Source organism: Falco naumanni, chromosome 4 (assembly GCF_017639655.2).
Source record: "Falco naumanni isolate bFalNau1 chromosome 4, bFalNau1.pat, whole genome shotgun sequence".
NCBI lineage: Eukaryota > Metazoa > Chordata > Aves > Falconiformes > Falconidae > Falco > Falco naumanni.
In genome coordinates, this window is record NC_054057.1 from 84,784,345 (window position 1) to 84,796,686 (window position 12,342).

A 12,342-nucleotide genomic window follows, 5' to 3' on the forward strand; every position below is an offset into this window, starting at 1 on the left:
AGTGTCTCCTTGTGCCTGGAGTTCCCCTTCTTTCAAGTCCACCTCTTGTAAGGAATAGTTTGTCTGAGCAGAAGTAACGCTTCTGGAGCACAAATGCTGCTGCTTGGGAACAAAGCAGATTATGGTGACAAACTTAAGCGTGGAGGGAGAATTTCCCACATGTATTCTGTAGATAGGCATATTTGAAGTTGCACAACAAACACCTTCATTGATAGACTGAGATTAAAGTTCTTTCTGAAGAATTAGATTTGGTTTTGGGCTGAAAAGAGAAGTGTACCCCTCCAAAGACTGTCAATAATGTTGATAACTTACTAGAAATTTAAATACTTCCTCCTCTTGTTTCTGATGTATCTAAATGTTCTGCCTGCCTTAGGCAGAAACTTAAAGGTGGGGAAATAGAAGTAGATTTGTACTGAGAAACTGTTACTTTCCTAATCTTAAGAATTTGTACGTGATGAAACCCTTGCAGGGATCCATAGCTAGTGTATTTGCTTTAAGAGTACCTTAAGAATCTGCTGCTTTGGGTTATTTGTGACCACATACGGTGTGGCCATACCTTCCTTACCATCTTTTAACTTCCCAAGCCTCCCACTGTCTTGTTACCGTCACCTTGCTCATTTTTTCCCCCGAACCTTTGTGGTGAGTGTGGTTTGCAGACTGTGGAAGGTAGGTGGTCTTCAGCTTACAAGCTTGTAACTGAAAACAGCTCTATTCTGAAAGTCCTGTGTTACATTTGTTGTGAGCAAGACTTAAGTGCCCTAATGGAAAACTTCTTTAAAAAGATGTTTTCCTCTCATTTACAATTAAATAAAAATTGAGCTTCTAAAGCTAGTTCTGAAATAGGTGGGAATATGGAAGGATAGTTTGCAGTAGCTAAGGTCTGTTTTATGCCTCTTGCTTTTTCTGCTTTGCAGTGATAGTATATTGCCACTCAAAACTGCCATTCGCTGATTTGAGGAGCCAATATTATGAAGTTGAAACAGGTTTTTAGGTTTTTGGAGCAACTGGCACTGTGTACCCAGCATGACATTCTTGCTTTACGTGGAGCCTGAGCTGGCCCAAGAAAGGAGAGGAGCAACGGGAACTGTTGGACAAAGAACTGCTAGGGCAAAACAGCGTCAGATGGGTACATTAGTTTTCTCCACTGCTGTTTTAATGGTAGGACGGTAAACTAATAATAAACTGTTCTGACAATCTGGGGAGGCTTGAAGTGTCAGCAGTCTAGTTTTTGACCTCCTGATGCCTGCTGCTTTCTTTTTAACTGTTCAATATCATAGCTAGTAAGAGCATGTAGCCTTTTAGAGATGGACTCTGTTGACCTGTGTGACAGGTGATGACAACCAGTTCCCTTTTGTGTGTTGTGCACTAGATTTTACATCCTCATTTGCTAGGCTGTTAAAACCTCCTTTAAAGAAGTTACAGAACCATTGCTGGGGGTTTGGGTGTGTGAGTTACCACTGTTTTAGTAGCCATAAAAGAAGATCAGTAAGGGAAAAAACAGTGGAGAGGGAATTGGGCTATCTAATGTTGCTCACTTCTTCAGCTTTGTCAGAAATGTTGTCAGCTGTTCTCTATGTGTGTCTACAGTTTATGTTGTGCAGGACCATTCTTTCCAGTTTTCTGTCATTGAAAAAACTGATCACAGTCTTCCAGAAAGAAAACACTCAAGACCTCTTTTGGTTTCTGTGTGCAGTTTGTTAGAATATCAAACCAAATTAAAGGAGATGGACACACAGAGGTTCAGTCTGGACTGAAGGAAGACTGGCTGGAGACGTAAGATGTGGGACTGAGTGTGTGGGGAGAGAGAATAGGGTTAAAGATGGAGAGTGGAGTACTAGAGGATGAGGAGACTAAAGGAGGAGAAGCAAGTAGGGAGCAGAATAATGAAAGAGGGTATGGAGGAAGGGGAAGACCTGAATTGTTTTCATTTATGTCTTAGGATAAGGAAGGGGTGTTCTTGTATCTAGCAGAACATACCAGAGGAAAAGGAGAAGTGACAGGTTGATTCTGCAGCCAAAATGCTGGTTGACTTCCCTAAAGCCTCTAGACCATAAGCAAGACCTAACTTACTTTTTAAAAACTTGTGTTTTAAAGCAAGCTTTTGACTTTATGGATCAGACTGATTTTGATTACTCATTTGCAATATTGGGTTTCCTCTTAGACTGTAGCCTTTAGAGATGTGATCAAGGGTGGGAGTATTATGAAATTAAGTAATTTGATTATTTGGGGTGGGGTGGGAGGGTGGCAGCTTTGTTTTAACTTAGCAAATTGTTTAAAAGCAAGACAGATGAAAAGGAGACAGATAATCTAGTCTAAGAATAGCCACTGTGATTTTTGATATTGATTTCTTTCCCTTACTCTTGTCTTTTAACCTTGTTTTCTTACAATTTTAGAAAAACCACCCTGAGCCATATGAACAAATAGAGGATATGGATAAAATAACTTCCTTTAAATAAGTGATTGAACTTCTCTTTTAACTTAGCACTAATAATTTTTTTCTTGCATTCTTTGATTTCTCTTAATTTTCATTGCAATAAAAACTTTTATGGTATGAATTTTCTGCCTGTTAGCCTAAAATGTTTGGTTTTTACATGCTTCCTATGTCATCTGTTTACAATACGTTTAATGCTAAAAGATTTATTTTTAGCTAGCTAAGTAAAATAGCTAGTTGCTAGAGTTGTTGTCATAGCAGCAATCTTAACAGATAGCCTGATCCTATTTAGCTTTTGCAGCCAAAGAGCGACCGTTAGGCAACAGTTTGACAGTTCTGCAGTATTTTTCTAAAGATGGAAATTGTGCTGGTGGTGGTGAATTTTTTTTGGCCCTACTTTAAAATATTTCTTTCTGTAGGTGTGTGGAGTTTGATTCAACTGTTCTATTTTCATCTAGCAGAACTTAGGAGAACTTTGAATACACAGCATGTGAGATTCAGGATTTAAGTCAATTTGTAGAAGCTTGAAAATAAATTACACAGTGCAGCATATTGCAAGCTGCTTTGTTGATTATTTCTTTAACAGCCATAAGTATTCTGAAAGAAAAATGCTAGACTAGAGAACAGGATCGTGCATCATTTATTCAGCACTAAATTTAAGTTGTGGCAGACTGGGCAAGTATTACTGAAGAACTTTGGGGGCTTATTTTTTATGAAGCGCACTGCCTGGATTAAAGGATAGCTTAGTATTTTAGTAATATCAATTCTTATTTTTTTAATATGAAGAAAAAAGGGTGCTTCTGTATTGGCAAGCATAGGAATAGTATTTTCAGATTAGTCTGTAAAATGAGGTTTGCCTCTGTAAGTGATCTCTGTAGCTCTGAGCTGTTACAGAGCTTCAGTTACTCTTAAACATATGTCTGAATGCAGTTGCTGTTGTCTGAGATAAAAAATGAATTGGCTGTGTGGAATTTATCCTGTCTGTGTCTTCCAATCAGGTGGCACTGGACCTGAATTATTTTCAGTGTTGTTGAGCAAAAGACTCATCCCTGAAACTCTCTTCAAGGCTCTTACTGTGTGGAGTAATATTTGTTGAAGTACCTGGGTTTAATGCTAAGAGAAGGGTTTGGGTGGTGTTGGTTTAATGAGTGCTTCAAATATGATGGATAGTAAAAAAGTCTGGTTTTGTAATTGCCTTTTTTTTCCACATTTGTTAAAGTGTATGATTATCATAGGAATGCAGACCATCACGTCAGGCTTACATGTTTATTAATTTCCTGGAAACTTTCACTGGAATGGTAAAAATTAGAAATGGTAACTTTCATTGCATACCTGGCCATTCTGGGTTGCTCTAGGGAGTAGTCAGGACACCGGCTTCCACACTTGGTTCAGAGCCAGTCTGAAAGAGGCAAAAGTGTGACTCTCTGACTGGTATGGATTTGATGTTGCAGCACTGTTTTATGGTCTGATACAGAGAAATCTAGTTAATGAATCTGGCAAAATCTCCCAGCAGAGAAACAAAATGCCATATACACATCAACATTTTAATGTTTGGGTTACGTTACAGCTTTTGAGTGAACAGAGGAGCTCAGTGCCATGAAAAAGCAGAATTCTTGCTGCGTTCCCACCACCCAAAACTCCTGCCTCTTCACCCCTTTCACCTCCCTGCTGGACATCTGCTTTCCCCCAGCTCTGGAGTTCATCTGAGACTGCTCCATCTCCCCCCATCCCCCCCAGCTGATTAACCGGACAGAAGATGAGTTTTAGTGTAGCTTCAGCTCCCAGGTTAGCAAGCCGGACCAGCTCAGCAAAGGGGCTTTTGGGCAGCAAAGGCCATTGCTTCCAGGTAGGGGCTGTGGCTGGGGGCGATTCTGAAGAACAGAGCAAGATGCATCGAGACACCCCTCCCCTGGTACTCGGCGTCTGTGCTGCTGTGAAGTTGAGCCCGTGCTGTAACACCCAGGGGTTTTGCAGCAGCAGTGGATGTTTGTGTGGCTCATGGTGAGCTGGATGGAGGAGCTGACACAGGCTGATCGCAGGGGGAGCGGCAGGGCCATTTCCCACACTTTCTCCTGCTTTGCACATGGCTGTGCAGGTCATTCTTCTTGTTCGAGGTTGGTATGGGAGCAGGAGTGCCTAGGTGGAGTGAGGGAACGGTAGGATTGTGTGGGTATTTTAGCAGCACTGCCTGCTTACCCCTGCTTGGCGTGTTCACTAAACCACAGGCTGAGAGCTGTACGTGGGTTGATTGTCATGTGCCCTTAGGTGAGACCTGCTCCCTACCAAGACTAGGAGATGCATTGGATGAATAGAAGAATTTTCTCTGTTAATGGCTGATTGGTGGTTTTGTCCCATGGGGGCAGAACAGTTTCCCCTGCTGATCTGCAGCATTCAAAAGTCACCAAGTCAAAGGGACAGCTAGCAGTTGCATTGATGTCAGTTTAGCTGGTCTTAGAGGTATGCTTCTGTCACTCACATTCTGTGTCTGTTTTGTTATTTCAGGCAAAGTCGTGCATTTGTCATATGTGTGGTGCCCACCTGAACAGACTCCACTCTTGCCTCTACTGTGTCTTCTTTGGCTGTTTTACAAAGAAACATATTCACGAGCACGCAAAGACAAAGCGACACAATTTAGGTAAGCTGTCACCCTGATATACTCACTGGTGCTTTTTAACTCGCTGTATTATCCCTGTCAATTCCAGGCCAGTAAGTGATACTTTCTTCTAGCTACCTCATTAAACAGGGAGATCAGTTTTATTTGTGTTTTAGGTTAGTTTAGTGGCATTATTTTAAAGTTGGTGCTTAAGCTTCCACTGTATCACAGACAAGGTTTTGTTCACAACTTAAAATTTGAATTAAAGTTCAGTATCTTGGTATTAATGAATTAATGCCATATATAGGGAAAAATAATAAAAAATGTGTGTGGACAGTGATTTTTTTTTTTTTTTCCCCCTAAGTGTGAAACATGGTTTCTTTAGTGCCTTCAACTACAGCATTTGTTTCATTTTAGTGAACTTTTTTTTCAGGAGGTCATGTTCACTTTTTTGTTCTTGCTGAGGAAAAATCCATCATTCCTATCACAATAAGACTAATCAAGTAACAATAAGAATCATTTAAACTTTTAAAGTTTGGGTGGGTGGTTATTTTTTTTTCTGTCTTGGCTTCTTGTTTCCAGTGGGGTCAGTAACATAAGTAATGAGAAAATAGTTTAACTGAAATGGAGTACCTTCCCCTCAACAGCCTCAAAGTTGGTAAAATGCCAACAAGTTCCTCTCTTCTGTCATCTTTGCTACATAATGTTCAAACCCAAAAGCATTCAGTTTTGTTCTAAATTACTTAATACTTATAGTTTAGAACATTTTAGAGTTATAATGCAAAATACTGATAATTTTATTGTAAAATTCTGGTTGTGTCAAAACGTATGTATACAATTTTGCTTGGCATACAGCGCAATTTTTCTTCAAATGAAAATAGATTCCTGGTGGAATATCCTGTGAGAAACAGGAAAAAAGGTATTATTTTATGGAAAAAACTCTCTTGACCAGTGTGACTGCCATTCTTATTTAATTTATCCTAAATGCTTATGGAACAAACTCTTTGTTGTCCATGAAGACAAAGATGCTCCAGAAGACCAACAGTGCTGTGTAGTCCTGTGCATGTAAGAAACTGACATGTAAGTTCATGGAAAAGATTATTTAAAACAATAAATCATTATACTTTCTTCCTCCATATGTGTCAAGAAAGAAAAAAATTTGGCTTCCTAGTGGTAAAGCTTAAGTTTGTAAATGCCTTGAAAAATAGAGTACTGGAAAATAATATGGAATATTCATAATGTTTATGAAGTTGCTAGCCTTTGAGAGTGATGTGGTCATAATTCTTGATGTCAAGGTAGGCAGCAATATTCAGAATAAACCGAAGCACAGATAGCTGTAGTTTAAATTGTAAGTTCAGGAGAAAAAATGAATTGTACTAGTGTGAGAAGACATCTGAAATTGGTAAGCACTTATAAGGCCAGGTCTGGAATCCTATGTCCAGTTCTGAGCTACCCAGTAAGAGAGAGATTGGAGCTACTGGAGAGTCTGGCGAAGGGCCACAAAGGTGGTGGAGGTACTGGAGCACCTCTTTGGAGAAAAGGCTGAGAGCACTGCAACTGTACAGCTTACAGGAGAGATGGCTCAGAGGGATCCCATCAGTCTGTTAAAGTGTAAGAAAGAATGGTTAAAATAGGTGGGACCAGGCACTTTTCAGTGGTGTCAGTGACTGTACAAGAGGCACTGAGCACAAAAAGAAACAAAGGAGGTTCTGCTGAGCATCAGGGAACACATTTTTACTGTGAGGGTGACTGGGGACTGGAACAGGTTGCCCCAAGAGGTTGTGAAGTGTCTGTCCTTGGATATATTCAGAAGCAGTCTGGATATGGTCCTGGACAACCTGCTCTGGATGGCCGTGCTTGAGCAGGAGAGTTGGACAAGGTGATGCCCAGGGCTCCCAGCCAACCTCAACCATTCTTGGAAAACTGAAAAAAAAGAAACCAACCTTGTATGACAATTTCCTTATTGCTTTTGCAGGGTGTAATCTCAAAGAGCTTTTGAAGTCAAATCATTAGGTAAAATTACTTGGGAATCTTTACCAATGCAGAAATACAAATTACTCTACCAGAAATCCTTAGTTTACCTAAAGTGTATATATGTCTAAAAAAACCTTTTGTGCCAGTGTAAGTTTATGGCCAGGTTTAAAAAAAATACAGTGCTAAATTGAGACCATAGACAGTATTTGCTTGTTTCTCTGTGGATACTGTGTAAACACTGTAATATTTTTACCACTACACTTATGTATTTATGGAGAACCTTTTGAAAGAGCTTTATAATTGCACATGTTGTGAGCTGCTCTTTTATCTCTGTATTTGGGAAGCCTAAATTCTTCAAGTCAATTTTTGTGCAAGGTAGAATTTGCTGTTGTCTGCTGTAGTGAAATATCTTCTGTTTCCTTAAAGGAAAACCAAAACTGGACAGAGGAGGAAGGTTCTTTGAAGATGCTCTCCTGCTTAAAGACTGTTGTAATTATTGTCATGGTACTACACAATTAAGAACATGTGAGATAAGGTACTTCCCAAAAGGAATAGCCTTTAGATAAAAAGGGCAAGAGTTAATTATACAAGCCAAAGTACAGAATACAGTATTGTATCATGCCAAAAAGATTATTTTGCAGCTAAATGTAATGTACTTGGTGCACAAATATACATAATAGGAAGGTTGTACAACTGCTTGTTTTCTAGTTCTGGAGATTCCCTTTCTCTTTTTTAAATTTATGTTTTGGTGTTTAATTTCCAGCTGCATATGAAATGAGCTGTAAAAATATTCTTGTAGTTTTGCTAGTGCTCTTGGTTGCTTTTACTGCTGCAATTTTCGTTGGGGCAATAACATCTGATAGGCAAAACCACGTTAAGTGCTTTGAAATTTCAAAATGAACAGGAATTGTTTTAAAATACTTGGTGACTTTTTGCTGAGCCAACATCAGTCTCCATGGAGACTAGCAGGAACTGCACACTTAATCACAGTTCTAAGAAATGTCATAGATTTCAGCTGTAACAGCTGTCTGAGCACTGGAAGCGATGTTTTTGCAGCTAACTGCTATATGTTTCAGGAAGCTTTAGGATCATAGTCCAGAGTGTTTTTAAAATGCACCCCTTATCCGTGCTTCCCTGAGCAACAGAAATTAGACACTGACACTCAGACCTTATAGCGATATCCATGTTCTTGCATCTGCTTGCCTGTTCAGTGTATATTAATAAATGCTGTACTTATTTTAGTATGTTCCTTGACTTGTGGATGTGGGTGACAGGTAGGTGAAGTAAGATCCAGCTATACAAGCTGCTTTTTTCAATCCCTGCATTGCAGTCTCTGTTAGTTGATCACCGTGATAGGCTGATATTTCCACTGGGTGGGGAATCGTTAATGCAATGTAAAATTTCTATACAGGTGTGAAAACCTTTAGAAAGAGGGTAGATAAGACTGATCTTTCCAAGACTTTGAAGGCTTGGGACTATTCAAACTAGCCTTTTCCTGTTCTGTTTCACTGCTGTTTTCTTACTGTGTAGGCATCCCTCACCCACCCACAAATACATGAAAATGTTATCGGTTATAAACACCCATGGGTTTGTCCTAGAGCTGCTCAGAGACTTCTGTGTCAAAATGTGTAGTATGCAAAGGAGTTGTCAGGAGCAGATAAGGCAGGGCTGGCTGGCTGTACCCTCCTCGAGCACTGTAAGGTACTTACAAATTCACTGTAATAGACATTGATTATAGATGCTACAGATCTGAAATCCAGCAGCTGAAGCAAAATAGTGTCTCAGTCTGTGGATGTTGTTACTTCAGGAGATTCTAAAATTGCAATAGCAGCAACTAATAGAGAATCCTTAATTTTTCCTTTTTTCCTCTTCTCCCAAATTCATAAAACATGTTTTGCTGCTTTGAAGTGGTTGTACTGGCTGAATCTGTGTCACAAATACCTAGCCTTCCACCTGGTAGCAGTCAACAGAGGTAGCTTAGAGAATAGGCAGCAGTATAGTTATTAAACATTTTTTCCTTTTTACTACTCTGCTCTTCCAAAACTTTCTGAACAGGAGACTGCTTCTAGGTGCTTGTGTCCCAGTAGCCTGTCCAGTGTTAAAGCCTCGTTCCTTTTTGGTACCCACAACATGAAAAGGCAGCAAGTTCCACGTTTTTTTTCTGAGCCATATGAAAAATGCATGTATTTCTTCTGGTTTAATTTATTATGGATCTTGTAACTTTGTTCTGTATACTTTTGTGAGGAATTGAGAAATGGTGAGTAAAAAATCCTTGTTGATCTCTTCTGGGATTCTTGATCTTTTTGATATTATCAGATGTTTTCTTTTTCTAGCCTGTAGGATCCTGAACTATTTCTAGCTTTTCTTACTGAAACTGTTGTATGATTCTCAAGATCCTCCTCATACTTCTTTTATTATTTCTAATTTGTCTATCTGTAGTGACAACTCTTTGGATTAATAGAGTTTACTAATGACTTGTATTCTTAGTTAATACTTGCATGCCCTTCTATTTTATTTCTTAACATGCTGTTCAACACTGAGCTGACGCTGTATGGGAGTTATACTCAGTGACCCCAGGACTTCTTTCCTGAGTAGTAATTGTTACTCATCTGCTACCTGACTGGTAGTGATAAAAGTTTCACTCTTGGTGGTATTACCTGTTTGCTAAGTATCTTGAAATCCTTCTGGAGCTTTCTGCAAGCTTCAGATTTGATTATTCTAAATGCATGAGTGCCATCAGCATACTTTGTCATCTTCCTATGTAATCTTTCTAAATTGGGTTTTAGCACCTGGGGAATTTGCTGGTAGTTTCTGTCCTTGTAAAAACTGTCGGTCCCTTCCTTATCTCTTCTGCAGTTGCTCAATGAAGGAAAAGACACAGTAACTTAGTCCCAGGGTGGTAGGAACTGGAAGACAACAGAACAGTAGCTCTAGAAGAGAGGTTGGTGCTGCAGAGAGAGTTCATCTCAGCCATAACAGTGATTCTTTTTATCAGTTTCCTGGTTGGGACTGAAAAATGCTAGGCAGACACCAAGTGAAGTCTTAATGTTCTCTCTGAGTGAGTATTTTCTGTTTCTATTAGATAATGATTAAAACTTTTTTAGGGGGGTTATATGAGAAAGCAGAATTAATGGTTGTGAGAGTGGAGTATTTGTGTAACCTTGCTTGGGAGTTTTCCCCATGTGCTTTTTTTTATATATATGTTTATGTATATACACACACATACATAAATACACATGCAGACACTTAGCTGCCAGAAAAATCATTGGTATGAAGCTTAGGAAAGCCTGTTGCATTCTGAGTTGATTAGTTCAATTATGATATCAAAGGTCTGTGTAGACCTATTTAAACTCCGTGGTAAGGAGCCAACTCATGCATTTCCATGCTACGCGTCTATCGTTAGAGATGCGCTCTTAGCACATGAGTAGTATCGCTGAAACAGCACGTAGTGCAGTTTTTGGTTGAAGTCTTGGTCTGCTCTAAGGCCCCGTTCTGGAGTTAAGAATAGAGGTAGGTGAAGTAGCAGGACTGAGGTTCAGTGGTTAAAAGGCTAAACAAGAAGCAGCTGGAAAACTGAAGTATCATTCAGTTTCTAAGGAGACTGGCAATGGTTCATTTCAGAATTAGTCCTGTTAGAGTACATTCATTATTTATTAGAGAACAAGCTGTTTGTTGAGGAATGTTTTTTTCTAAGTATATGCTGACGTAAGGTTCAGTCCAATAAATACATTTGTCGTGAGAGGAACTGGGTGGGTGACCATAATATAATGCTCATAGATTAAGTTGAGGATTTTTGGAAGAATTCAAAAAGCTTCTACTTCCCCTAGAAAACAAATAACTAATTTTTTTTCATCTGATTCAGAGGAAACATGACAAAAAGCTGGTTTCTATACTTGAAGTTGGTCAAAGGAAAAAATCTGGTTACTGCTGTTAATGCGTACCTTTCTGTTGAAATTTAATATGTAGAAATACAACACTTACCTAAAGGAGCGACATTGAAAGTTGTTTAATTTTGATTTGAGTTGGAAGGTGTCAACTGTAGCGTTAATTCTGCATGATGACAGTAGACTTGAGTTCTTCTGTAACCAGCTGAGACTTTTCTTATACTCTGTGTGAAAGGGGCAATTAAAACAGTTCCCAGCACGGTCTGTTGCAGCACTGGAGTAGCAGTTTGGTTTTTTCTTTTGCATCTAGGCTCAGAAAGGTGTAGAAAAGGTTATCTGGGCATTTTACCAGCCTCTTGATTTGATGAATTCTGATGTTTTGCTTGGTGATGGTTAAAAAATCCTGTTAAGGAGATGAAGGCAAATGGAAAACAGCATACAGTGGTTTATAGTTCTGTCAGAGATGGATCAGGTCAGACTGATACATCTTTTTGATAATATAACTGATTTTCTTAGAAGAAGGAAATACGGTGGATATAATCTGTCTAGATCAAGTGAAGAATTTGACATTTTGCCCCCTTGGAAATTATTACTTGAGGTAGAAGTGACGGGGATTAATGTAAGAATTGTAGTCTGTGTGAAACAGGATAAAGGGAGACTGGTGATGAATAAACTGAAAGCAGAGTGTGCAGGATGCATGGCCTTCCCTAGCAGAACCAGTCCTGGTTTACTGCTATTTTCTAGTAATCGAAGAGAAGAAATTATGTCTGTGTCTGAAATTCATGACAGTTACAAAGTTCAGAGGCGTTGCTTATGCTGAGGAGGGCTAGGTAGTCCTGTGATAAGAATTAAATAACCTCATTGACTACAGTCATAGAAGTGAGATGAAATTTAATAGTAGAAAGTACAAACTATTTGTACTTCAACATGATGTCCTTGTGATGTCAACCAGAGAATCATTGATTGGAAGTGGAGGAGAAGGAAGAAAGCACTTTGGATATACAGGTCAGCCATAGGGTATGGCTTTGAATCTCCAATATTCCTTATAGCTGTTACAGATACCTGCTGTTCTAGAATGCACTGTGCAAAGTATTGCAGGCAAATTCTCACTTGCTTATGCGATGCACATTCCAGCATGGTATTGTTGTAGCTTAGCTCAAACTTTGAGCCAGACTGAACTCATAAGAAGTCAGCAGGCATTTGTTCATCGCAATCGTCTTCTGCTAGGAGCCACTCTGGTAAAGTTCAGGTGGTGATAAGCTCCTGCAAGCTCACTCTCAAAAGCTCCTCTTAGGAGAGAAATGACTCCTGAAGAGTTCTCTGTACACGTGGAATGTTCTTAGCCCTCAGAAAGCCAACCTCCTGAATATTAACGTGCATATTGCCAGCTCTGTGTGTATCTGCTTGCCTCAGACCCAACTACTAACTTCTTTGCAGTTCTGAATCTTACTACTGCTTTA

At 39.4% G+C, this 12,342-nt stretch overlaps 1 protein-coding gene across 4 annotated transcripts in view; it reads left to right on the forward strand.

Annotated features, from left to right (window-relative positions):
• USP22 (ubiquitin specific peptidase 22) overlaps positions 1-12,342 on the forward strand; it is a 110,832-nt gene that overhangs the window by 35,884 nt on the left and 62,606 nt on the right. For 3 of the 4 annotated variants that reach the window (XM_040593596.1, XM_040593595.1, XM_040593593.1), the window contains one exon: positions 4,934-5,066. In XM_040593596.1, the coding sequence (XP_040449530.1) occupies positions 4,934-5,066 (133 nt within the window). Of the gene's footprint in view, positions 1-4,933; positions 5,067-7,511; positions 7,534-12,342 lie in introns of those variants that run through there. The other variant, XM_040593594.1, reaches the window with a different exon arrangement.